This window comes from Suricata suricatta, chromosome 4 (genome assembly GCF_006229205.1).
Source record: "Suricata suricatta isolate VVHF042 chromosome 4, meerkat_22Aug2017_6uvM2_HiC, whole genome shotgun sequence".
Lineage (NCBI taxonomy): Eukaryota > Metazoa > Chordata > Mammalia > Carnivora > Herpestidae > Suricata > Suricata suricatta.
In genome coordinates, this window is record NC_043703.1 from 86181345 (window position 1) to 86208855 (window position 27511).

At 41.3% G+C, this 27511-nt stretch overlaps 1 protein-coding gene across 1 annotated transcript in view; it reads left to right on the forward strand.

Moving 5' to 3' along the window:
• RNF149 (ring finger protein 149) overlaps positions 1-27511 on the forward strand; it is a 27623-nt gene extending 112 nt beyond the window's left edge. The window contains exons 2-8 of the mRNA XM_029938498.1: positions 6-295; positions 12948-13198; positions 14352-14420; positions 17179-17261; positions 19358-19454; positions 23091-23289; positions 26352-27511. Coding sequence (XP_029794358.1) covers positions 6-295; positions 12948-13198; positions 14352-14420; positions 17179-17261; positions 19358-19454; positions 23091-23289; positions 26352-26395 — 1033 coding nt within the window. The 3' untranslated portion in view covers positions 26396-27511. The remainder of the gene's footprint in view (positions 1-5; positions 296-12947; positions 13199-14351; positions 14421-17178; positions 17262-19357; positions 19455-23090; positions 23290-26351) is intronic.

Here is a 27511-nt window from a genome sequence, read left to right on the forward strand (position 1 = left end):
TGGAGCGTCTCGGAGAGCGGCCGCTTCGGCGACAGCTCGCCCAAGGAGGGCGCCCAGGGCCTGGTGGGCGTCCCGCGCGCGGCGGACCGCGACCCCGAGGGCTGCGCGCCAGATACCCGCTTCCTCGTGCCCGCGCCCGGCGGCCGTGGAGCCGCGCCCTGGGTCGCCCTGGTGGCGCGTGGTGGCTGCACCTTCAAGGACAAGGTGCTGGTGGCTGCACGGAGGAACGCCTCGGCAGTGGTCCTCTACAACGAGGAGAGCCACGGGAACCTCACCGTGCCCATGTCCCACGCGGGTGAGCATAGGTCGGGGGGCGCGGGGAAGTGGCAGGGGGAACTCTGCAGCTTAGACATGGCCGGCGGTCCTCTTCGTCGTCGGCCTTAAGCACCCCCCGTCCCCCAGGGGCAAGCCGCAGAGGGGCCTGGAGTGCGACTCTAATGGCCTCTGGCCGCTGGGAACTACGGAGGAAGCTCTAGGCTTGCGCTATGTGACCCCCCGCCCAGGACACTGTAGGGAGTTAGACGTGCCTAGGGACAAAATCAGGTCTTCGTCTTGGGCCTTTCCATTGAAGGGAGGGGCCATCTGGAGGAGGGCAGTGGGGCGAGAGAAAGAAATTAAAACCCACCTAAAGAGGATTGTGGTGGAAGGTCTCATGATTGCTAATCATGGGTCCCTTCCCATTCACCGTTTCCCAGAGTCAGGTGGGGTGAGAATTGAAGCTCTCTCCTAGCGCCCTCCAAGGCCTGGCAGCCCCTTCACCGACGTAAAGTGGTGGTTTGGTGGCACTGTTTTCTCCACTTTCATAAAACGTGTATGAATATTGTAAACTTTTGAATCAGAAAATCTGGATTTAAGTTCGGGTATGCTTTCTCACTCTCTAAATTAAGGTTAATCCTGGCACTACTGCCAATTGGATTCGCTGAGTCTTGAGTTTAGATGAAATGTTCAAGTTGTGTTCATTCAGTAAAAGATCTTGCTCTTTGCCAGGCAACGCTTCCCACACACCTATTCCCCTCAACAGGTTCTATCTTCAAGTAATGATGACAGTTTAAAAGTCTTATTTTGCAAGACCTCAGAACCGAATTCCGAGTCCCATAGGAGCAGGAGCAGTCCATAACAGAGTCAGAGTATTTCTGTTAGGACTTCTAAGATCATGAGTCCTTCTGAACTTACTGTGATTAAAGTCTTTTTTAAAGTTGTTGCTGGTACAAGTCAGACATCCCTTTTCCTGTACTTTTGTTTTTAATTCTGCTTTGATTTTTTTGTTTTGTTTATTTTATATTTGAGAGAGACAGAGAGCTAGCAGCGGAGAGGCAGAGAGAGAATCTGAAGCAGGCTCCAGGCTCTGAGCTGTTCACACAGAGCCCAACACAGGGCTTGAACTCATGAGTAGTTGAGATCATAACCTGAGCCACAGTCAGATGCTTAACCCACTGAGCCACCCAGGCGTCCTTTTGTTTTGTTTTCTTAAAGGCAAGTTAGAACTTAACTAGAATGAGGACAGAAAAATGACTTTGGATTTGGCCTATTTTAGCAGTGATGGGAATGGAAATCAGTTGGGAGGTTGGAAAATGGAGACTGTTAGAACAACTCTTCCAAGAAGGTTGACTGGGAGGGCTCAGGAGGCGCGGGGACATGGACAGAAACTCTAGAGCACAGGAGGGTCGAGTGAACAACAGTAAGTCATGTTTGATATTAGATGGAAGTGCTGTATCCAGGATAGGGAGGAGGTAACCACAAAAGTCAGGTCCACATCTAGGATACTTTGTTGGGGAGCAGGGGGATGGTGCCTCAAATAGTAAAGGGGAAATTCCTCAGCTGCAACAGAAGGAAGTGTGGGTTTGGGGAGGAAATGGGAACAGATACTCATGTGATGGCAATGGGTGAGGCACCCACACCTGCGGTGCAATTAATCACAGTGATTACAAATCTACCTAATTGTATCCAAGGCATGTTTCCATAAGCCCTGTTGGATTTCACAGCGGATTACTGATAACATCCTATTGATGGTGTTTACCAATTTTAGTAATTCTGTCAAGAAAGGAGTTTAGTGTGTCAGGGTTCTGATTCCAGATGAAGAGTCTACAATATCTTCATTTGGTGTGTGTGTGTGTGTGTGTGTGTGTGTGTGTGTCTCTCTCTCTCTCTCTCGTTTTTTTTTTTGAGAGAGAGCAGAGGAAGGGCAGAGAGACTCCCAAGCGGGCTTCACTATCCAGGCAGAGCCTGACATGGGCCTTAAACCCAGAAACCAGGAGATCATGCCCTGAGCCAAAACCAAGCGTCAGACACTCAAACCAAATGAGCCACCCAGGTACCCGAGGACGACTTCTCTTCAATGGCAGACTCATCAGCTACAATTTTCTAAATTTGTTTACTGCATTTTTTGGTAATGACATTAACATTTTCCCAGGCTAATAGCACATGTTCTAACCATGGTCCAGCCACCTTGCTTGCTTATATTATTGACATAGAATTTATCCAGACCCAGAAAAATACCTCATTGATATTTGTTTTGATATTTGATAATCCTCTTGTCAGTTTCTATTCCCTGCCCATTATCAATGTCCAGTCTAGCCCTTTTCTGTGACAGTAATTCTGTTTGAGAGAAAAAACAAAAGTAACAGCTTTAGCAGTTTTTTTTTTTTAACTGTGTGAAAGTACCCAGTGTGTGTGTGCTGTGCTCAGTGCTCTCCGTACAGTGTGGCTTTACTCAGTCCTCCTGATAGCCTTTGAGGTTTAACCGCTTTTCACAGATGAGGAAACTGGCTGGCCTAAGGTAACAGGGTGATCTATATATAGCCAGACCATTCTTTTTCATGGGAGAGGCTGTCCGGTGCATTATGGGATATTTAGGGTTTCTGGCCTCTACCTACTAGATTCAAATGGTAGTGTTCTGTTGTGGCAACTGAAAATGTCTCCAGATAATACCAGATGTCTAGGAGGGGGAAATGATGGTATCATGCAACATTTCAAGCCACTGACTTAAAGGGAGATTAATTTCATAGCATTGTGACCAGGGGATTAGACAGGAAAATCTTCAGAGACTCTCATCAGACTCTTAGGCTAGTCCAAGTAGAAATACAGTTGACCCTTGAACAACACAAGGCTTAGAGGTGCCAACCCCCCATGCAGTCAAAAGTCTGTGCATAACTTTTGACTTACCTAAAACTTAACCAGTAATAGCCTCCTGTTGACTGGACACCTTATCAATAACATAAACAGTCAGCATATGTTTTGTATGTCATAGGCATTGTGTATTGGATTCTTACAATTCAGTAAGATAGAAGGAGGAAAATGTTATTAAAATCATAAGGGAAAATACATTTACAGTACTGTACTGTATTTATTGGAAAAATTCCTTGCATACACAGTTCATTCATGTGTTGCTCAAGGGTCTCCTGTATAAGGGCCAATACTGTAGTGGCAACCAAAGGAATGAAAAGGAATGACTGTCACAGAACTTAGCCCAACTGGGGACAGGGGTACAAATGTATTGTGACATTTGGAGAATGGAGTAGCATTAATGGAAAGAATGGAATTAAGACAGAAGACAAACTGGCTTTGACATACTTGAATTTAAAATGTTACACAGAACCTTGAACGCAGCTCAAGTTTAGGTTTCTTGCATTTTGTCAGAATGTGGCTGGAGGCAGTAACCCACAGATTTCAGTGGTTTGCTTGTTCCTCCTGGGTAGCGCTGGTGTCCTACAAAATAGGTAGAGGTGGTGCTTGTAAAATTCAGTCGTGGGGCGCCTGGGTTGTTCAGTCAGTTACGTGTCTGGCTTCAGCTAAGATCATGATCTCACAGTCTGGGTTCAAGCCCCACGTTGAGCTGTGTGCTGACAGCTCAGAGCCTGGAGTCTGCTTCAGATTCTGTATCTCCCTCTCTGCTTATCCCCCACTCATGCTCTGTTTCTCTCTGTCTCAATAATAAGTAAACATAAAAAAAAATTTTCTTTAATAAAATTCAATTGTGATAGTCTTTTCTCAAATCTCAAGGAAAACTTCTTGTTTTTTCAAAACCTGTTGCTTAACTCTACTAAATCCAGTACAAGATATTTAGGGCTTAAATCAGTCTTTTATCGTGGTTCTTAAAAAATTCATGACTTCAAGAAAATATTCTATCAGAACAACTCTAAGGACTGTTTAATTAATTCTCTGTTAATTAATCTTAATTTCCTTTATTTTGGCAAACAGAATAATGAGCAGCCACTTTGTGCCAAGTATCATGCTTGCTCAGGGATAGAAATGCATAAGACACATGGCAGACCTCTGAGGAGCTTGGGGCATGGTAGGAGCGACAAACAACTTTCTAGATAATCTGGTTTGGACCTTGACAGAATTCTGTACACCAGTGCTCAGGAAATAAAGAAAGGGCATGTAAAGCAGGTATTGCAAGGGTAACTAGAAGTTATTTTGACCAAGATGAGTAAAAATTGGTACAAATCAAATCATTAAAAGCTTTTAAAGCATATTGGCCTTAGTGTAGTTACTGTCGGTTAATAAATGGGATGATCCTGGGGACGCCTGGCCGGTTCAGTTGGTAGAACACATGACTCTCGTGATCTTGGGGTCGTGAATTTGAGCCCCACGTTAGGTGTGGAGATTACTTAAATAATATTTAAATAAGTAAAAGGATGGTCCTTTAGCTGAAATCTTGGCTTTTTAAAAACAGATTCATTAATGTGTTTTTGTGCTGTCTGTGAAGACAGAACTGGCACCTCACAGACACATAGAAGGTGGGATTCGCTGAGACAGTTCCCAGAAAGATTGAATTTTGAAGGACATGTTGATGGAGAAGGTATCGATGGAGAAGGTGTCTCTGGGTGTGGGTAGGGTTGTTGGGCTATAAGACCTTCTTGGTGGTGGGAATAGCATTGCAAAATGCTGACGTCCTGAGATAAGGTAATGCATTTAGGAGCCCTGCAAAGAGTTAGGTAGTATATTCAACAAATACAAAATATTTTTGAGCAATTCGAATTATCCAAAACATAATTTAAAATTCCAAGAGAATTAACATTTGTTTTTGTGTCCTCTGGACACTCCCTAGCCAACCATAAAAACATTTCTGTTTTGTATTATAGCTTCAAATTTTGGAGACATTTGCATTCATATTTGGTGTCCTATTCCTCCTACAAAGCAGTCCGTAGTATTCTCTTTATTAGGACATTGCAGCTATAATACTAGAAGAAAAGCCAATATTTTCATACAGAAACTCTTCTGTGGGTCATTAGTGCATAAGCTGGGCTACAAAAACTAATAAATAAGAACAGGTAGTACTCGTCTAGTGAGGGGGAAGAGACCTATAAAGAAATTCTGGTGGGTGTATAAAAAGCTAAGTCTAAGAGGCACTTATTCATTGCAGGCACAGCAGGGTGGGTGGTGCTGAGCAGCCTTGAGTTGAGCATGTGCTGAATCAAAGACGTGACCAAGAATTTCTTAGGTTGAGGGTACAGAGGGTGGAGAGAGTGTGGAAATTATTAGGAAAAAAAAAAAAAAAGGACCTGAAGCTTCATGAGTTTCTTTTGCTGGAACTCTAAAATGTGATTCTTGCTGCCTGAATCAGTTTTCTAGAGCAGAAATCGAATCCATCACTTTAAATATTTCAGTAGTTCCCACCTCCTTCAAAAGGATGCTGAAATCTATATAGTTTCCTTTGGGAGGAGAAATGGTATACCAGACTCACATGTAACCTCTAGAATTTTGAACCTACTATTTTTTTTTAAGATTTATTTATTTGTTTTGAGAGAGAGAGAGAGAGCAAGCAAGCACAAGCCTGGGAGAGGCAGAGAGGTAGGAAGAGAGAGAATCCCAAGCAGGCTCCGTACTGTCTGCACTGACAACAGAGTTCACTTTGGGACTGGAACTCATCAACCGTGAGTACATGACCTGAGCTGAAATCAAAAGTGAGACGCTTAACTGACTGAGCCACCCAGGTGCCACTGAACCCACTATTGCCCAAGACAGGATTTTTTGTTTCTGACCATGTGGTAAGAGGAACATAGAAATTTGAAAGGAAACGGAAATATATGCAATTTTATTTTTGGCACAGAAGAGTTCTATATTATGGATAATTTGGCTTGCTAACGAGTACTGTGTGTGGCATTTATTATTTGACAAGGAGGTTTATGATCATGTTCTCTGTACACAGACCTTGTGCTAAGTAAGACAAAAAGGAGTTTCAAGTCTTCAGCTCCTTCAAGGAGTTTCCCTGTCTAATAGTGAAAGGTGTAGATTCTTTGGGGAAGGAGGGGGACATTTTTACACAAGCATGTTTGGTAGCAGTGTTAAGGCCTAGGGAAGAAACATCTTAAGATCTTTCTCTCCCTGTTCTCAAGTCTTTGAGCATCTGTGCGTCCTGTGAAGAAACTCAGGTGTTCAGTGTGGAAATAAGCTATGATTTGCTCTTTTGTGCCACTAAGGCTCTTTAGGATTGGCCTCGGGTGGTGGCAGTGCATCAGGAGGTAAGGGCTGGGCCGACTGAGGTGCCTGTGCCGAGCAGTCCTCGGGGTCATGCATTTTCTCTCAGCTGCCCTGCTTCCAGTTCATCCCCAGAAACGTCCCAGAAAAGCAAATCATGGGATAGAATGAGTCTTCATTCTGAGTTTTATTAATTTAAAGTGGTTCCCAGAAGCAATCTACTGCTATAATTAGTGAAGCAAATGGTTTAGTTGTCATCCTAGACACTTTTTTTTTTTTTAATGATTTCTTTTAACCCAGTAAACTGTTTTCGTTTCCTAGGTGAAAAATTTCAAGTGGATATTACAAGTGTTGTCAGTTCAGGATATCCTTCTGATAATCGTTGTGTGTCAGTAGCCCCTCTCTGAAAATTTGGTGTTCCTGGCGCTTGGTGGCTCAGTTGGTTGGGCGTTCAGCCTTTGATTTCAGCTCAGGTCATGATCTCACAGTTCATGAGTTCAATCCCCATGTTGGGCTCTGTGCTAACAGTGCAGAGACTGCTTAAGATTCTCTGTCCTTCCCCGACTCGCGCATGTGTGCTCTCTCTCAAAATAAACTTAAAATTTCTTTGGTGTTCAGGAATCTCTCTAATATCAATTCATCTTCCACCTCTAATTCGTTCATTCATTCATTCATTCATTCATTCAATAAAGATTTATTAAACACATTCTATGTGCCAGGTTCTGTGAGGCACGGGGGCTTGGAGATCAACAAGATAAACTTTGCATATGTGGTAGTTGCCCTCCTTGTCCATGGTCTCACCTTCCACAGTTTCAGTTACCCGCAGTCAACCTTGATCTGGAAGTAGATGATCCTCCTTCTGACCTCTGGTCAGCCTAGTATTAGGGCATCATGTCCACGTCATTCACCGCCCTTCATCTTACCTTGTGGGCGTTTAATTTCACATCATCATGAGAAGAAGGGTGACTACAGTATGAAATATTTTGAGAGAGAGAGAGACCACATTCACGTAAGTTGTTTGGCATATAATTGTACTTTATGATTAGTTGTTAATCTCTTACTGGGCCTAATTTATAAATTAAGTTTTATCATAGGTATGTGTGGGGAAAAGCACAGTAGATCTAGCATTTGGTGCTACCTGTGGTTTCAGTGCATCCACTGGGGGTCTTGAATAAGAGTGGGACTACTATATTTTCATCACTAACCAAACTGGACCAGTCGCCGTCCCAAATATATTTTATGGTGATTTCCAGCCTACAAAGTTCCCTTTCATTTGCTTGGTAAACTTTGTGCCTGTCCTTCAAAATGTAGTTCAGTGGGGGCGCCTGGGTGGCTCAGTCGGTTAAGTGTCCGGCTTCAGCTCAGGTCATGATCTCACGGTTCATGGATTCGAGCCCCGCGTCGGGCTCTGTGCTGACAGCTAGCTCAGAGCCTGGAGCCTGCTTCACATTCTGTGTCTCCCTCTCTCTCTGACCCTCCCCTGCTCGAGCTGTCTCTCTCTGTCTCTCAAAAAAACAAAAAAAAAAAAAACCCCACAAAATGTAGTTCAGGGATCCTTCCCAGGGAAAGCGGTCTGTCCCACCTCAGACAAAATTTTCACTTCATTTCTGTAGCTCTTTGTATTCCACTTTCATATTAAATAAGCAACAGTCCAAAATAGAAAAATTCTCATTCTCATTTTATAGCTGAAGGAATATTTTCAGAGGGTAGATTCTCCAGACCCAGACAGTAGAAAACAGAGTGAGATTTGAACCCAGTCTGTGAGGCTCTGAAGCCTGGGTCCCCCACAAGGAGGGAGCAAGACAGACTGACTCTGTGGGAGCTGGGTCTTCAGACCCAGGGACTGGCTTTTCTAGGCTGTGTATGACGTTGGGCAGCTCTCAGGATTTCAGAGCCCTCAATCTGTAAAATGATTATTTGACCTCTTTCTGCTGCAAGTGATCTCTATATATAAATATAAAAGTGTTCCGACGTTGGTTTTCCCCAATAAACACAAAGAACATCATGTCGGTACCAGAAGTTTTATGTAGCTGTAACCACAGCATAGAAACAGTTTGGTTTTCTGTATACAACTTTTTAACTGAAATCGGTACATCGGGTTCATTAAGGTGTTCTTTCTACCTGAGTGCGTGATTGAAATTTTGCACTGAAGAGGGTTTATGAAAAAGGCTCTCTGCTTTCAGGGTGCCAGGTAATTATAAGTGGAGTGACTATCATAATTGTTTCTGTAGTTGTCTTTCTCAGCTTCTAGATGTTTGTTTTCCTGGGAGCAGGAAGGGCCTCCCTCCGCCTGTGTCTCCACAGTGTTGACATGGCAGACCGTGGGAGTGTTTGTGGGACTGTGGAGACCCGTACAGTTCTTGTTAAGTGACACTTTGAGGCCCGGGTCAGAGAGGATCGGCCTCCAGGCAGGAGCCACCTTAGAAAGGTGCCCTTCTGGTGTTTCAGTAACTAAATCCTGATGGGCAGGGGGCCACAGTGGTTTTGCTACAGATTCAGTTTCTCTCTGCAGTAAAATCGGGTTACAACTCAGCTTCAATGTGATGCCAGAGACCATTCTTTATGTGTTTTTTAAATTAGTGTTTGAATAGATAATATGTGCACATGATGTAGAAGTTTTACTGTGTCCAGCTCCTCTCCCGCCGACACAGACTCTGGGTCACCTTCTAGAGGCAGTTTGTTTATTTATTTATTTTTTTAATTTTTTTTAATGTTTTATTTATTTTTAATACAGAGAGACAGAGCATGAGAGGGGGAGGGGCAGAGAGAGAAGGAGACACAGAACCGGAAGCAGGCTCCAGGCTCTGAGGTAGCTGTCAGCACAGAGCCCGACGCGGGGCTCGAACCCACGAACGTGAGATCTGACCTGAGCCGAAGCCGGAGGCTCAACCGACTGAGCCACCCAGGCGCCCCTAGAGGCAGTTTAAATTGATGGGACGGGTGCATCTTTCGTCCACTTAGTTTGACGTTTTGCTTTTTTTCCGGTTGTGTTGTATACAGTGTTGCGGCCTCAGTCTGCTCGCACATCCTGTAATTTATCTAACTCTCTTCCTATTGATGGGTGTTTAGATTGTGATACCACAAACTTAGAGAAAACAAATTTGACAACAAATATCTTTATAATTCCTGTATACATATATAAATCAATTCCCCCCGCAGAGCGCAGGTGTGCAGAGTTGCATTCACTCTTGACAACGCAGAGGATCAAAACTTCGATCTTTGCCAATCATGTAGGCACAGATGGTCCCCCCAACTTACCATGGTTTGACTTACAATTTTTCAACTTTATGATGGCATGAACACACATTCAATGGAAACCATACTTCAGATTTTGAATTTGGTTTTTTCTGGGGGTTAGCCATGTGCCCTACAATACTCTCTCGATGCTGAGCTGTGGCAGCAGCCCAGCTCCTCGCACGCCACCAGTCACAAAAGTCAACAAGCGATAGAACCATTCTGTGCCCAGGCTACCCTTCTGTTGTTCACTTTCAGTAGTGTACTCAATAAATGACCTGAGATAGTGAGCTCTTTCTTTTTCTTTCTTTCTTTCTTTCTTTCTTTCTTTCTTTCTTTCTTTCTTTCTTTCTCTTTCTTTCTTTCTTTCTTTTTCTTTCTTTCTTTCTTTCTTTCTTTCTTTCTTTCTTTCTTAACATTTATTCATTAAAAAAATTTTTTTTAAAGTTTATTTACTTTTGAGGAAGAGAGAGAGTCAGAGCATGAGCAGGGGAGGGGCAGCGAGAGAGGGAGACAGAATCTGAAGCAGGCTCCAGGCTCTGTGCTGTCTCCAGGTTCTGTGCTGTCCCAACGCGGGGCTCGAACTCACAGATTGTGAGATCATGACCTGAGCTGAAGTCTGATGCTTAACTGACTGAGCCACCCTGGCGCCCCAACATTTATTCATTTTTGAGAGACAGAGAGACAGACACAGAATTGGAAACAAGCTCCAAGCTCTGAGCTGTCAGCTCAGAGCCTGAGGTGGGGGCTTGAACTCACAGACCACGAGATCATGACCTGAGCTGAAGTCAGACACTTAAGCAACTGAGCCACCCAGGCTCTAACAGGCTTGGTGTTAGAGGATTTTGTCCAACCTTAGGCTCTTATCAGTGTTCTGAGCATGTGTGAGGTAGGCTAGGTTGGGTGTGATGTTTGAGAAGGGGTATTAAATGCATTTTCTGCTTAGAGTATTTTCAAATTATGATAGGTTTTCCGGCTATAACCCCATCATAAGTTGAAGATCTGTTTAATGTTTTCATCTGTACCCTGGCTTACTGTGTTTAAAACCCATTTGTTCAGGAGTGACCACAGAGGCATTCAGGTTTTCTTTTTGGGGCGATAAAAATGTTTATTGAATTAGATTATGGTGATGGTCACACAGTTTTGGTGAATATACTAAAAACCACTGAATTGTACACTTTAAAAGGGTGAATTTTGTGGCATGTGAATTCTCTTCTCCCTAAGGCTGCTATGTATTAAAAAAAGTTCCTATTTTCTGCACACTGACTTCATTTCCTTTGTTTCTCTGTTGCTCTTTTTCTTCCAGGAAACTGTTTTCAGTCTTCGTTGTGTTATATGCATTTTCCCCCTCGTTGGCCATTTTTGCTCTTTTGATCTTGCTTCCTTGATTTTGCTTTTTTTTTTTTTTTTTTTTTTAGCCACATGGAAATTTTTCATGTTTATGTTTTCTCTTTTTTATATATTTAAATCTTTGATTTAGTTGGGACTTATTTTGCCATATTGTGAGAAAGGGATGTAGTTTTTTTTCTCTCAGATAATATCCAATTCCCCCTATACTATTTTTTAAAAAATAATTCATTTTACCCCAGTGATTTAAGATTACAGTTTTAGGGGCGCCTGGGTTGCTCAGTCAGTTGGGTGTCTGACTTTGGCTCAGGTCATGATCTCACGTTCATGAGTTTGAGCCCTGCGTCAGGCTCAGTGCTGACAGCTCAGAGCCTGGAGCCTGTTTCAGATTCTGTGTCTCCCTCTCTCTCTGCCCCTCCCTTACTCATGCTCTGTTTCACTCTCTCAAAAATAAATGTTAAAAAAAAAAAAAGTTACAGTTTTAGCCTTTACTAAGTTATTTTATGTATGAGTTTAATTTTTGGACTCTTGATTCTGCTTCGTTACCCTGGTTGTCTTCCTGTGCTACTACCTCACTGTTTTAATTACTTTAATTACAAAGGTTTATTGTTTGAAAAGTTTTCCCAATCAAAAAAAATTTTTTTTGCCCCATTATTCTTGATTATTTTCCCCTTCTGAACTTAAGAAACAACATTAAGAATACTATTGAGGGGTGCCTGGGTGGCTCGGTCAGTGAAGCATCCAGTCGGCTCAGGCCATAGTAGTTTGTGTGTTTGAACCCCACATTGAGCTCTGCGCTGTTATCATGGAGCCTGCTTGGAATTCTTTCTCTCTCTCTCTCTCTCTCTCTCTCTCTCTCTCTCTCTCTCTCTCTCTCTCTCAAAAATAAACTTAAAAAAAAAGGATACTAATATTTTATGGTTATTACATTAATTTATAGATGGACTTATATAAACTGATAATTTTACCCATTCTTTCCTATTATTATTATTGTATTATGTCTGCTCATGCCTTCAGACCAATGTTAAATAATAGTGATTATGGTAGAAATTCTCAAATGCCTGCTTGTGTTTAATAGGTATGCTTTGGGCATCATGTATTAATGTTCATCAGTAAAATTAGTCTGTATGGTTTTTATGGTTTCTACTCCCATGTTTGGCTTTATTCTCTAGAAGTAATTTCTAAACTGCCTTTTTAATTTTTTTACTCTGTGGAACAATTTTAGTACCATTGGTTTTACTTAAAGGTTTGGTGGTAGAATTCACCTGTGAAATTGAATGGGCTCTTAACTTTTGAGGGGTTGTTTTTAGAGACTTCTTCTCCATTTTTTTTTTAAGTTTATTTCTTTATTTTGATAGCACCTGTGAGCATGAGCAGGGGAGGGAGAGAGAGAATTCCAAGCAGGCTCCATGCTGTTAGCACAGAACCTGACTCCGAGCTCAGTCTCATGAACTTGTGAGATCATGACCTCAGCCAAGATCTAGAGTTGGATGCTTAACTGACTGAGCCACCCAGGTGCCCCAAGACTTATTTTACTTCTAATGTAATCTGTCTGTTTTCTCTTCTGGGGCCAGTTTTTCTGTTTTCTTTTAAAATTAAACCTTTTGGAAGTTTTTGGCTAGTTGCATATGAACAAGCTGTAGTATTCTGTTTCTCTTAACCTTTCTTTGTGTCTTTTTTTTTTTTTAAGATTTATTTATTTTTGAGAGACAGACACAGAGCACAAGTGGGGAAGGGGCAGAGAGAGAAGGAGACAGAATCCTAAGTAGGCTCCAGGCTCTGACCGGTTAGCACAGAGCCTGGTGTGCAGCTTGAACTCACAAACTGTGAGATCATGACCTGAGCCAAAGTCGGATGCTTAACCAACTGAACCATCCAGGTGCCCCACCTTTCTCTGTGTCTTATTTTGTGTTCTTCATATTGACTTTTTCTGTTTTTTCCTACAGGAACTGGAAATATAGTGGTCATTATGGTTAGCTACCCAAAAGGAAGAGAAATTTTGGATCTGGTGCAGAAAGGCATTGCGGTCAAAATGACCATAGGAGTTGGCACCCGGCACATGCAGGAGTTCATCAGTGGTCAGTCTGTGGTATTTGTGGCCATTGCTTTTATCACCATGATGATTATCTCATTAGCCTGGCTGATATTTTACTATATACAGCGTTTCCTATATACTGGCTCACAGTTTGGAAGTCAGGTAATTATGCATAATTCTTTATAACTTTGCTTTTTAAAAGAGAGCTCATAAATATTTCTCCTATATATTGCCTTTAAGTTATATTTGAGAGTGGTTTTTTTTTTTGGACCATATTCTAAATTTCATTTTCACTCCTGTTTAATTTATAATTTTTTTAAAGATAACTTTTTAGTTAGAATATATTAAATTTTCTATTCTGTAGGATATTAAATACCTTTAAATGGGGTCACTTTTTGCATGATTTGCTTCTGCAGATACCCTGTTTGCCTTTTTCAGACATAAAGGAGTGAAATCAGCCTGCGGTAGAGTGGACCTGGTTCTGTGTTTAAAATAAAGAGAACCCTGGGCCCGAAGGCAAGGAGCAGAGTGGGAGGGCCTTCCCGGCTTCTATTGTGGGGCAGCCTTCAAGGCCATTTATCTCCAGAGAGACAGTGTCTCTGTCTCAGCAGAGAGGAGGGCAGTCAAAGAGCCAGAGGCTTCCAAAGACAGGCTTTTGAATTTCACGCTTATCCTCTTGTCTCGAAAAGCCACCATCTCTGGCTTTGCAGGGGTGGTCATTTCTGGGTCATCGGGCACCTGCTGCATGGGAAGCCTCCTTCGTTTTAGGGACAGATGTTAAAATATTGATGAATGTGTGGGGCCCTCATCCTCATGCTCATCTCTTGACAACATTTAAGCATGAGAATTGGTTTCTTCGTCAGTCAGGGAGTTGAAAATCCGTATTCTTTTTTTTTTTAATTTCTTTTTAATTTTTATTAAAAAATTTTTTTTAATGTTTATTCATTTTTGAGAGACTGAATGAGTGGGGGAGGGACAGAGAGAGAGGGAGACACAGAATCCAAAGCAGGCTCCAGGCTCTGAGCTGTCAGCACAGAGCCCAATGTGGGGCTTAAATTCAGGAACTGTAAGATCATGACCTGAGCTGAAGTCGGATGCTCAACCAACTGAGCCACCTAGGTGCCCTGAAAATCAGTATTCTTCTCTTAAGCCAAATGTGGCTATTTTATACATTAAGATGTAAATGGCAATTTTTGTGAAGTTTATTTTTATTGTAGTCATTTAACTGTTTTTTAAATGAAATTTTTTCTCTAAGCATGTGAATTTTTAAAAACAGTGACTTAAAATTTTTAATGATAATGTTTTCCTACCTAAGAGTCATAGAAAAGAAGCCAAGAAAATTATTGGCCAACTTCCGCTTCATACTGTAAAGCATGGAGAAAAGGTAATAGTTTCATGTTATTTTGTTTATTTCTTCCTTTCTTTCAAAGTACGTATCTGTTTATATGTCTAAGTAAAACTTCCCATACTGTTAAACTCACATTGAGCACAGTGAGGTTTTGGCTGGTTTGAGTTAGAACTAAGTTGCATACATGTTTCATTTTGGAGAAGGGTTGGCAGAAATATTCAGTTGCATATGAGAAGAGCCTTCCAGACCTGTGCCATCAGATGGAGTAGGCTTTAGTCATATACAGCTACTTTAATTTAAAAGAATGAAATTGAGTCCTACTAGCTACATTCCAAATACTCTGATGGCCCCATTGGCTGGTTGCTACCATACTGGACAGGACTGATGTGTCCATTCCCTAAGAAAGTTCTTCCTGTTGGTCAGACCCAGATGACTTTTTAAAGAAAGAAAACATTTTTGACATGGCCAACCTGAGACTTAAAAAGTCAAAATCACACATGAGTTTTAAAGCATTTTTGTAATAGGACAGATCTTAAATCTAGAATCTCCGATTCTTAGAGGATTGATTCTTTAAAAGGAAAACAGTTGCTATTACAGTAGTATTTTTATTAGTCTGTCTACTGTGCTGTGAAGGGTGAATAACTGTGTTGACTTGTTGGTTGACTTGGTTGGTTCCATTGGTTTTTGTTTTTAAAGGTTTATTCATTTCTCAGAGACAGAGAGTGAGTGGGGGAGGTGCAGTGGGGGGCCGGGACACAGAATCCAAAGTGGCCTCCAGGCTCCAAGGTGTCAGCACAAAGCCCAGTGTGGGGCTCAAACTCATGGACTGCAAGATCATGACCTGAGCTGAGGTCGGATGCTCTGAGACACCCAGGTGCCCCCCTCTTTTTCTTTTTTCTTTCATCTCACCAAATTGTTGAGACTTCATTTATTCCACCCTCCACTCCCCCTTCAAAAATAAAAAGAAAGAACAGTCACACTTGTTGTATGTATCTCTTCCTCTGACCAACTTAAAGGTTTAAACAAATAATACTCATTAGGGGCACCTGGTTGCCTTCGTTGGTGCAGCACACGACTCTTGATCTCAGGACTATAGAGTTGAGCCCCACACTGGATGTAGAGATTATTTAAAAATAAAATATTAAAGAAGAAATAATACTCATTAAATATAGACCTTTGATATTTCTTAAACTTTGGATTCTGATACTAATGGATTATTTAGAATAGTAAAATGGAGATACTCTTAGAATCATATCATTGCCATTCTTTCCATCATGCCTTAAACAGAAGTAATAGTTGAATTTTATTTATTATTATTATTTTTTTAATAGTTGAATTTTAATAGTTTGTGCAGGGTACTGGTTTCTTCCCATGCAGATGTGTACTGAACAGAAAAAGTAAAAAATATATAATAGAAGTTTCTTCTGTCACAACTTGAGTTTAGTACCTGATGTACAGACCACTGAGTGTCCTTAGGGAGAGACTCTCCAGTGAAAGCCTGTGACACACTGTACGTGCATTAGATGTGGCCTGTTACTTGGTAAGCATATAGTTTTATGTTGCCCGGAGCACATGTCTTTTACTCCATAGCAGGAAATCTCAGTCTGTAAAGATGAGAAAACAGAGATTAATATGTATAACATTGAATTGGATCTTTGAGAAGATAATTAAATTGATACTATCCTTTTCCTATACAGAGCATATTTTAAATAGAACATTTTTGAAAATACGATTTCACTGTTTTTGAAATTTGTCAAAATAGGGGCACCTGGGGAGCTCAGTTGGGTGAGTGTCTGGCTTCAGCAAGTGATAATATTTACTTTAGGGGCACCATACCATTTTAAAGATTAAGGAATTTTAATATAGTTTTTGAGAACAATAATAAGGTTGACTGCTTGCTTGCTTACAAGTGACACACATGGCTTAGTGTATTTGTAAATAATTCTCTAAGGACAGAGTAGCCATGTTCCCGGAAAGTACACTTGCTGAGGTTGCCGCTCCTTGGGCACACTGATTGATTGTAATTTCTGAATCTATCCCAGAATCAGAGTCTCATTGGCCTATCTTGGGTCAGATGACCACTCTGGCCATGCTTGCTTTTGGTTGATTGTTGAGGCCAGGTGGTTTAATGAGGGGCAAGACTGACCCCGCCAAAAAGGTCTATGATCCATAGGTTCTTAGAAATGGAAATTTCGTCACAGGACTGTTTTCTCTCCGGCACGTTTTATTTCTTCTTACCTTGTTAATTTGATGGATGAAAAACAGTTACTGACTTTAATCTGTGATTCTTTTTATCACTCGTGAGGTGAACATTTTCTGATAGCTATTTGTGTTTTCTCATTTACAAGTTGAAACCATGTTCTTTTGCAAATTCTAGTGAAAGTGCTCTCGTTTTTGTTGGGTTTTTATGATTCTAGAAGTGAGTAGCTTATTGGATATTGATCTTCTTTATAAGTTTTATGTTTGAAAAATAACTTACCGTAGTAAAGCAAGCATTTACATTTCCATAACCCTTAAAACCTGAACACTTGGGGGAAGAAAAGACTCATGAACACTTCCCTAGTAGCAAAAAACTGTTGGTGTCTGATTAGGTAGACAATGACATTTTTTCCTTTTCAGCCAGCTCTGTAAATAATCTCTGGACAGTGGTAAAAAGATTGTGTTTAGCTTCCGGCTGCACCCCTGTTGTGTAGAATTGGTCATTGTTTTAGCCAGGACATGGCGAGTTTCACCAAGCATGGACTGTGTAGCAAGGATGTAGTGAATAGTGAACTCTTTTCTTTCCTTTTTACAGGGAGGCGACATTGATGCAGAAAATTGTGCAGTGTGTATTGAGAATTTTAAAGTGAAGGATGTTATCAGAATTCTGCCGTGCAAGTACGTCCTTGTTACTTCCTGAGACGCTGCAAACTACCCAATATGTTTCAGGTTTCTGACAAAAGTATTAAGGTGTTTTTTATGATGTTTGATCTTGCTGTCATGCAGTGATCTTGTGATCATCTCATCATGTAGGAAGGAAGCTCCGAGCCTTCGAGGCTCCTGGATTTGTATTATATTACCTTCAAATTGCTTAGGACACTTCAGGTCCTAAGACAGACCCATTATATATCTTTGTCATAGATTGGCTTCTAGTCTAAAGCAAGGCTTCATTAGGAACCTGGGAATCCCATCCCACATTCAGCCATGCAAGATGTACGCTGTGTCAGAGCAAGGAGACTGAAGCATGACCGGTGAAGGACCCTGGGGGTGGCCAGAAATGGTTAGCAAGAGAGTCAGGGAGGGCAGTGGTTTGCTGTTATTTGCACGCTGCCCACTAAGTATTTCTCACTTTAGGTGCACTAGGGGCTTTGCTTTAACAATGGAAAGTTGAGCTTTCCCTTTTTTTTTTTTTTTTTTTAAATAATGGGATACTTTATTGATAACCATTTAGAAAAATAGCTGTTATCAGAAAGGTATACAAAAATAATATGCTTTGAGTCTGATCAGTTTTAATTATACTTCCTGTCTATTGGAGAAGCAGGTCAGAAGTTAATACATAATTACGGTTTGCTTTATGTTTACAAAGTACTTTAGTATATACATACTCTATATTAGATTAAGCTCTCACTCTATAGTAGATTAAGCTCTCAGTAATTCTATAGAAAAAACAAATGAGTATCACAGTAACAAAAGTTTCCAGAAGAAAGATCACTAACTTCAGTCTGCAGGCTTTTATATGAGTGGTAAGCACTTAATGAATTGGGGTCAGTATGTCCTGTAGAAAGTTATTAAAATAGAAACGGATTTTTACTGAAGGATGGTTTAGGGCCAGTCTTTCTGACTTTTGGGATACAGCACAAGTGAGGGGCCTGAGGCTCACTTCCTCTGTGACCCCAAATCCGTCCCACTGGCTGAGCCGGGTTTCACACTTGACCCTCACAACCAGACATGTTGCATGTGCACATTTCCTGGTCTCCTGCTCTGGGGTTTTTACTTGTTTTCCCCCCATTTTCTCCCATGCTTTATTTAACAAATTTCCCAATAAAGCCAACGTGTTTCCTCTGTGTTTCTGTAAAAATCGTTCCATTGGGTCAGTCAGTTTCAGTTTCAGTTTGAGGATGAAAAGGTCAGAAGACAAGCAGTGCTAGGCTGTATTCTGTAATTAAGTTCTTTGATCTTTAACTGCACTGTCAGACTTCTGTATGAAGAAGAGGTCTTCAAACAGCAGCATTAATAGTGATGAACCTGTGCCCAGCACTGCTGTAAGCACATTACGTGTCCGCTGCCGAGAGCAGCCTGGGGTGTGGATGCAGAGAGGGTGAGCGGCCGGTTCAGACTCCAGCATCACGTCACACAGTGGGCGCTGGAGCCCCGGGCACTGTGCCCGTTCTCCTGACTCTGTCTTTACAGTGTCTAGAAGTGTAGGAGGCAAAGTGAGCCAACTAAGACAAATCAGTAAAAGAAACTAGATAGGCAATTTTTTTTCTCTTTCTGATTCTGAAAGTATCATTATAGAAAAACATGGAGTATACAAATATACATTAAGACTGAAAATAAGTTCTTTTCTTTTAAGCCTCACAACCTAAGATGATCTGTTTATATTTTGCTGTATTTCCATTTGATTCATTTCATGAACTTCTTTAAGATACTCCCAAGTTCTCCAAGTACAAGTTTATTGCTATTAGCTTACCATTGCTTTACTTATGCCACATTTATTCCCAAAAGTTACAGAGGCACATAAAAATATAACCCAGCATGAAGTGAAAATAAATAAAATGTTTTTGTGGAGTGAAGGGAAATTTTCCCTGTAAATTCCAGATTCTGTTTAACATAGGAAGAGGAATAGATAATGACATAGAGTAAGTGAATAGACTAGAATGTTGATTTGAAGTCGTTTACCTTGTTCTGAGAAGGTGAGTTAGTAGGATGTGTTGTTTCCTTTATAAGATATAAACATTTATTTTAAAACATTAACACATACTTAATTTTTTTAGGCATATTTTTCATAGAATATGCATTGACCCATGGCTTTTGGATCACCGCACGTGTCCAATGTGTAAACTTGATGTCATCAAAGCCCTGGGATATTGGGTTTGTTACATTTTTGTTTATATTCAATCTCTGCCCCAGTTCTTCCTGAGTGATTGAATTTCATTACTGACCAGAGGCAAGAAGAACGGACTAAGTGCTCCTTCTGACATGTTTGTGGTTCTCTGAAGAAAATTTCCTCGTGATTAAAAATGCATTTGTAAGGCCTTACAAAAAATTAATGAACTGCTGCCTTTGTGTTATAGACTAATATGCCAGATGTTTCCCCAGAGGGTTTGTACTTGCTTAGAGCAGTGCGCTTTGGTACACTGCCCTCCAGAATTGTGTATGCTCATCATCAGTGTCATGTAAGTGAGAACTAGAAAGTGTTTGAAATGAAAGGAGCCTCCTACATTGTCTGGCTCAAGGCACACATTTTACATATGAGGAAACCGAAGCCAATACTTCTTGACATCAGGTCTCAGATTCCTGGATTTCAAAACCAAATCCTGCTGGGGAAATTGGTCCTCTGTGGAACTGCTCCATCAGTTTGTGGTCCTCAGGTGGTCATAGGATCTTCCTCAGAAAACAGAGACCCGAGGGCAGAGTGAAAGAGGGGACCTCACAGCAGCCAGCCGTGTACCAAGGGCCTTATGTACGTTAGTGTGCACAGTCTTCACAGCTGTCAGGACTGTTTCTCTAATTAGGAACTTGAGCTTAGGGAAGCCAAGTAGCTCACTTAGGTCACAGCTAGTTGGTGGGGAATCAGCTTTCAAACACAAGTTTGCTTAATTCCAGGGTACACGCTTTAAAGCAGTAGTCCCACCCAAAAGGGGAGACATGGGGAAAAACAGATTTTTCTAGATTGCTGGATTTTTAATTGTTTTTAAGAGTCTTCACATAATCTATTAATGTCTTAAAATATTCTTGATTATTAAATAGTAAATAGTTGTGAAATACTGATCTCTGGAAGAAGTAATTTAAACGTCAAAAAAGCCTTTTGAATTGCTAAACACTTTTTTGAAATTTTCTCTGAAGTGTTTATGGTAGTGCTAGAGACCAAGAGGAGGTTTCTCATGCACCTTATGGCCATAGCAGCCCTTGAGGTACCCTGTCCTCTTCTAGCTTGGTGTGCCTTGAAAAGGTCGCTGGGAGACTGCTGCCATAATTACTGCTGTCATTTTATGTGAATTTTTCAAGTGTGAGTCCCAGAATGCCCCCACCATAGGTATACAGGGGGTGATGGTTGGCATTCAAGACCTCTTACCAAAAGAAACTTCACATGCTTTAATGTCTAGAAAATTTGTCTTTCCTCTAGAATTTCTAACATTCACTTGTTTATAGTTTTTAATAATGATGGCTCTATTCAGTGGGACATAACATGCTTTTTTTTTTTTAATGTTTTATTTATTTTTGATACAGAGAGAGAGCATGAGAGGGGGAGGGGCAGAGAGAGAAGAAGACACAGAACCAGATGCAGGCTCCAGGCTCTGAGCTAGCTGTCAGCAGAGTCTGACACGGGGCTTAAACCCACGAATGTGAGATCTGACCTGAGCCGAAGTCGGAAGCCCAACCGACTGAGCCACCCAGGCGCCCCCATAACATGCTTTCTTAGTGAACTTGAAAGTTAGTGACCTGAGCCTGTAGCTGAGACAGGAGAGTGCCCCTTCCTGGGATTTTAAGCAGTACGATACAGGGAGCTCGACAGATGTATTTCTTGGCAAAGGTTTTCTCTTTCCTCTTTTTCTTCATTAGTCACTAGTTTTAACCATGCTTTCATTTCTAAACAAATTTTTTTTAAGTTTGTTTATTTTGAGAGACCGTAAGCATTAGTGGGGTAAGGACAGGGAGAGAGGGAGACAGGATCCCAAACTGGCCCCGCAGTGTTGGCGCAGAGCCCGACGCGGGGCTCAATCTCTCAAACCCTGAGATCATGACCCAAGCTGAAATCGAGTTGGGTGCTCAACTGACTGAGCCATTCAGGCACACCCTAAAAGTTTTTATAAAGGTATTTCACTAAGCTTAGCACTAAGACTTTAATCGTTGTGAGTTTTGTTTTGGGAAATCTGTCGACACATATATATTTCATACATTAAGAATGAAGATTCTTTTATATATATAGAAGGTTGGACTACTTTGTTATGATGTTAATTTCAGAAAGCTTAACTATGTCCCTAGAAAATCATTTCTTTTTTGAAGAACAGAAACCTATAGTAAGAGATTACCTTGTCTCGCCCTTAGTTTTTACTTTTTGGATGAATGTGCCGTTTTCTTTAGACCCTGTAGCCCACCCGCTTTGGATTTTGTAGATAGTTACAACACTCTCATACGGTAACCACTGTGGCAAGAGGGCTGCTGTCAGTCCTTCCCATGGACTTGGGAGGTGGTCCTTCTGTTTGCAGCTGTAACCTCCTGCATGGGCCATTCCTCACTCTTGTTTTCATTCATTCAGCAAGCATGTATCAAAGGAGTGTCCTCCGGCGCTAGATCAGAACTTGACTTGGGGAGACAGACAAGTGAGACACAGCCCTTCTGCCCATGGGCTCTTGGGGATTTCACTTTCTTGACTCTGGGGGCCAGGGGACACACCCATGCACAGCGCAGCAGAGGACGGATGTTTAAAGTGGTGGGGAGCATGGAGGAAGGAGGAGTTTACTCCGCCAGGTGGAGTGGGGAGATAAGAAGGTGGTTTGACCGATCACTGTATTGCAGATGGGGGTGTGGCCATGTGGGCTTTGAGACTGACAGGTAGTTAAGTTTGTCGAGTATTTCAGTAACTACCTGGGAAAACAGATAAGGTTGGGCTGGGTGGGAGTTTGGACATTCTAGCAACTCAGTTGGATTCGTGGCTTGCTGTGTCAGGAGTCTGTTCCGAGGTTGCTCGGTTACCAGAGAGGAGGAGGTGGTGTACCATGTTGTTCTGGAGGACGGTTCTAGAACCCTGTGGAGCGGCAGTGGGAGCAGAGGGCCAGCCATGCCCTTGACCCTGAGAGCCCGGGGAGGGAGTTGCAATGAACACCATGTTCTCACGCGAAGCCCAGACTCATAGTAAACCTGCAGCCACCACTCATTTACCAGGTCACTTAGTCGTTTCCCCTCTCACAACATGGCCCTGACTCTGGTACTAATCAGAAAGGTATCTGCATTGGCCTCCATGTGAAACTGGGCTGTCCTTTCATGGTCCACATGGCGGAATTGAAGGTAGACCGAGAGCCAATAGACACTGTCGTCAGGGAGCCATGGTTGATTCTTTTTAAGTGAACCAAACAGTCTGAAGCCCTCTGTTGTCAGATGCTGTGTTCTTCCCCCAGACCCTGGTGGCTGAAGTAAGACAGTACGGCAGTTAGAGGCAGTGGTCCGGGCTCACGGCGGCCAGGCTGATTCACACCCTCTGTCCAGGAAGCAGGGAAAGTGCGTCTGTGACAAAGCTTCGCTTACTGTCAATATTAAGAGTTTAAAAGGTGGCGTTGCTTCTATCAAGGTGGGAAATGGTTTTTAAATTAACAGCGTTTAGGTTTTGGAAAGCTGCTCATTGAGAAGTAATTAATTTTCTGATATTGCTAAATAAAGAAGACATTAGTGTTCTTACCTGATTCTGTGTATCTGTAAATATTTTGTATGAATTAAGTGTAATGATTAGGAGATGATAGATCAGCCTTGAATGTGTTACTCAGACGAGGTATTTTCTTTTCTCTCAAGGGAGAGGTAGAGGATGTGCAGGAGACGCCCGCTCCAGAAGCTACCGCTGGGAGCGTTTTGGCTGCACATTTGAGCATTGCTCTACAAGAGGATGACCGAAGCGAGGGGAGCAGTTTTCCGTCCTCTTCCGCCAGTGTGTCTGCGCCGCAGTGTGGTGCCAGCTTTAAAGAAGATGCAGGAGAAAACACAGCCTTGCTAGGTAAGTGCCTTCCAGGCTATAAGAAAAAATGGTACTAGCAGTTGGGGAACAAAATGAAGAAACACATAAAATGCAGAAAAACATAAAGGAAAAATAGAAACCACAATCCCACATCTAGAAATACCATTTTAACATTTTGATAAATAGCTTTCAAGATGTTTTTCTGTGTTTAAGCGCATTTCATTTATGTGCTGTTAGGTAACCTGTTTTTCTCTTAACATGTGCAGCTCTTTTCTGTATCTGTAGGTACGTGATTCTGTGTGGCTGCTTAGTGTGACAGTCTAGAATCACTGTCTTTACTTTACACCACACCCTTTTTGTGGACTTTATTTTAGCACTCAGAAATCACTATGTGTAGGGGCACCTGGGTGGCTCAGTCAGTTGAGCGTCCTACTCTTTGTTTTGTTTCAGTGTTTATTTTTGAGAGAGAGAGAGAGATCCAGCCCCACGTTCCAACTCTGCACTGACAGTGCGGGGCCTCTTGGGAATCTCTCTTTCCCTCCCCCGAGAGCATGAACGTTCTCTCTCGCTCAAACATTTTTTAAAAAGTAAAAAGAAAAAAAGAAATTATTGTGTGTATACCGTTACCACTTAGATGACTGATTGTTTCGTGTCATTCTGAGGGAGGAGATGGAGTGAACTGTATTTTTTAAATTCCCATGAGATCTTACTTTCATAGTTGCTGGTCATTTTTATTCTTTCAGGAGTGCCCATTTCATCCTTCCCTTATTTTTCTCTGGAGAAAATAATTTTTTCATGTTGCTTCTAAGAGCTCTTTGATTTTTGTCATATGTATTAATATATTTCTCCCCCAATTTCTCTATCTTTTGACTGATTGGTGTGTTTTGCTAGTAGAAATGTTCTGTTTTTCTCTAGTCCCAATGTATTTTCATGATTTCAGCCTTTGATAGACTAACTTTGGAAGGTCTTCCTTATCTCAGGATTGTTATTAACCCGTATTTTGCTAATATTTGTGGTTTTGTATTTTACCTTTAAATCTTTAATCCACATAGCTTAATGGAATGTTTAACCTGTTTTTTCCCCAGGTGTTTAACCAGTTGTCCCAATATTTAGTGAATTATAATTATTTTAGTGAATAATAATTATTTTAGTGAATAGTAATTAATTATGTTTTGATATTGGCAAGGCAGATTCTTTCACCTTTATTCATTTAAAATTTTTCTGGACTATTCGGCATTTTTCTAAAAAATTAAAATTTCCTGCCAAGTGAAAACTTTTATTATAATCGAATTAATTTAGGGGCTTATTTTAACTGGGAAGAATAGATGTTTCTCATTTTGAATTTTGCCATATGTGAAGAGGAAGTATATCTTTCCAAATCAGCACCGCTCAAACTGAATCAGTTTTATGTTTGGCTATGAAGCAAAAGTAAATAGAAATACTAGAACTTAGGTTTTAAACCGGTTCCCAAGGGAGAAGAGCACGGTGCCTGGGGAAGAGAAGGAGAGAACCCAGTTCCGAGCCCGGGAACATGACGGGACATTCTCCCACCCAGCTTCCTGGCTGCGCGCTGGGACTGACCCACCTTGAGAATCCATCCCCTCCGATTGAGCCGGTGTCATTTTGCCATTGCCTTCAGTCTCCAGAAAGAAACTAGGTTTCCTTTGTCTAGTACTTGATCCTCCTTGAGGTAATTAGAGGCCAATAAAGACTCTTACACTGACTAAACGTCCCCACATTTTCCTGCACTCTTGTTACCTGCCGTGCATCAGTCAGCATCTCCTCTCCCTTAGAACTAAGATAATATCGTTTGAAATAGTGCATAGAAATAAAAGTAGAAAAAGAAGCCAGGTTAGAAAACAGGATATTAGTCACATTCTGAAGAAGCTGGGCCCTCTCCCCTCACCTGCCTTTTGTGTGTGTTTGCTTTCTGGGTTGTTGGGGTTTTGGGTTTTTGGGTTTTGGGGGTTTTTTGTCCTTTTTTATTTTTAATTTCCAAGTATTTGTTCACTGGTAAATTGACAGGTAAATTTAAATGTTCATGTTCTTTCTGCCTTATCTTGTACTAGCATAATTTGAGAAATATTAAATTGGAAAAGTCAGTTCTTTTTTTTTAAAAAAAGTTTATTTACTTTGAGATAAAGAGGACATGCATGTGCACAGGGAAGGGGCTGAGAAAAAGGGAGAAAGAGAGACAGTCCCAAGCAGAGCCTGACACAGGGCTCAAACTCGTGAACCATGAGATCATGACCTGGGCCAAGAGTTGGACACTTAACTGACTGAGCCACCCAGACGCCCCAGAGAAATCAATTCTTTTAAGCAGACACCAGTACTTCCAGAATAAAATGTGGCTTCGCTAAAAGTTGAGAAAACATTTACTAGGCTGTTCGGAGCAACTAGAAATAAAATGCGGAACTTACTTAAGGTAGACTGCTGGCTGGACAGTGGCTCCCTGGTGAGCGCTCCTTCTGTTGGTCAGTGACCTGCTTGGCTCTGACTGTAGGTGAGTTGAAGTATTTGATTCTGTATTTAAGGAAATACTCTACTCCTGTAAGAAGCTTTCTGTGCCGAAATTATTTTATGCTCCTCTTCCTAGTAATAACTGTCTGGCTTTGAACACCAGTTCCTCTTCCAGGATAGTTTAACCTCTGTGCCCATGTTTCATCATCTGTGAAATAAGCGTAACAACATCCTAGCCCTGAACCTCACAGGGTCACAAATATAACCCAGGAAACGCTCCCTGTTACTTTCATGGGCAGTGATACCATCGTCATCAGATGCCGTCATAGCTGCCTGTTTCTTTTGGAAAACATACACTCGTTCACCAGTTAAGACTGCCTCTTTTTTTAATAGCACGGTGTTGATCAAAGTAACATTGATTAGGCTAATATGAGAAAACTTTTCACACTCTGTGTGAAGAAGGAGTTTGTATATTTCTGTTGTTCTCTGGAATGCTTTGCCAATTTTACATGTAGCTTTTATTTAAATTGTTTTGTAATCTGTTTCTTAAATTATAGTCTCCAAATGAGTCACAGTGTTTCTGTAATTGAAGTTTAGGATATGCGAAGTGGCTAACATTGGCTTTTGTTGCTTCATTGTAGAAACGGGCAGGAGCGACCTTGAACATGGAGGGCCCGTCTCCTAGCGCACATCCTGGTGACCACATCATGGACAGAGCTTTTTGGCTTCAATTAAAGGACTTTTTTTTTCCCCAACACATAGTTTGTATATTTGAAAATAATGTACATCAGGTTCTGATTTGATATACAAAGGGCTAAGATATTTTATTCTTAAAGAGACGTTTTGATTAGTCAATATATTTATCTGCTAAAATATATCATTTACAATAAACAGTATGTTTTGGGCTCTTACAGAGGAGACCACTAGGAAGTCACTCTAAAGGGAGTGGCGGGGGGAGGTGTTTCTGAATACTAAACTAGCTACTACGGTACTGTACACATGGCTTTAATTTTGTTTCTCAAGGATGGTTTTAGACTGAGCAACTGCTGTAGACTAGTGGAAGCGGAATTGTATAATTCACTTCGGTTTTCCCAGAGGAAAGGCTTTTCTAAAACATTAAACTTATGAGATACGAGAAATCTACAGATTTCTCAAACCTCCGTATTATACATAGACTTTGAAACCTACAGACACCTTTTCATTGTTCTCTTCTTGGAATTACAGGGAAAGCACTAGATGACTTTAGGATTTGCCTTTTACCTTTTTAGCCCCTAATTGCATATGACACCTTAAAGGAGGGAAATTTTCCGGTTTTTTCCACAAATGGAAAGCTAAGATCCTTCATCACACATGAGCAATTAGGTTCTTCATTGCCTTAAGGAAATAGAGTAGGCAGACTGATGACTGTATTGTTTCCAACTACAATCTTGACAATTAAAAGGGTGATAGATGGAAAACTTTGTTGCTGTTTCAAAGTAAAGAAGCAGCCAGTTTTCTTGATTGAAAGATCATGACCTTGTGTTAATCATCTATCCTTTTTAATCTCAGCTGTTCTTTCTTGAGGTTGAAAGGGGCAGATGAATGTAAAGCTTTTGGAGACTGCACTCTTAAATGTTACAGAATTAGTAAATAAAAATGTACACTCTGCTCTCCTCTCCCTTCTTGGAGGTGGAGGTTGAGGATGAGGAAGAGTTATTTTTTTTAAACTTGAAACTTGTCCCTTGTTGCTTCTAAGCTAGTTGTGTGTATCTTTATTTTGTGAGTAAAATAAAGATCTATTTGGAGTTTTAAAAAATGTAAA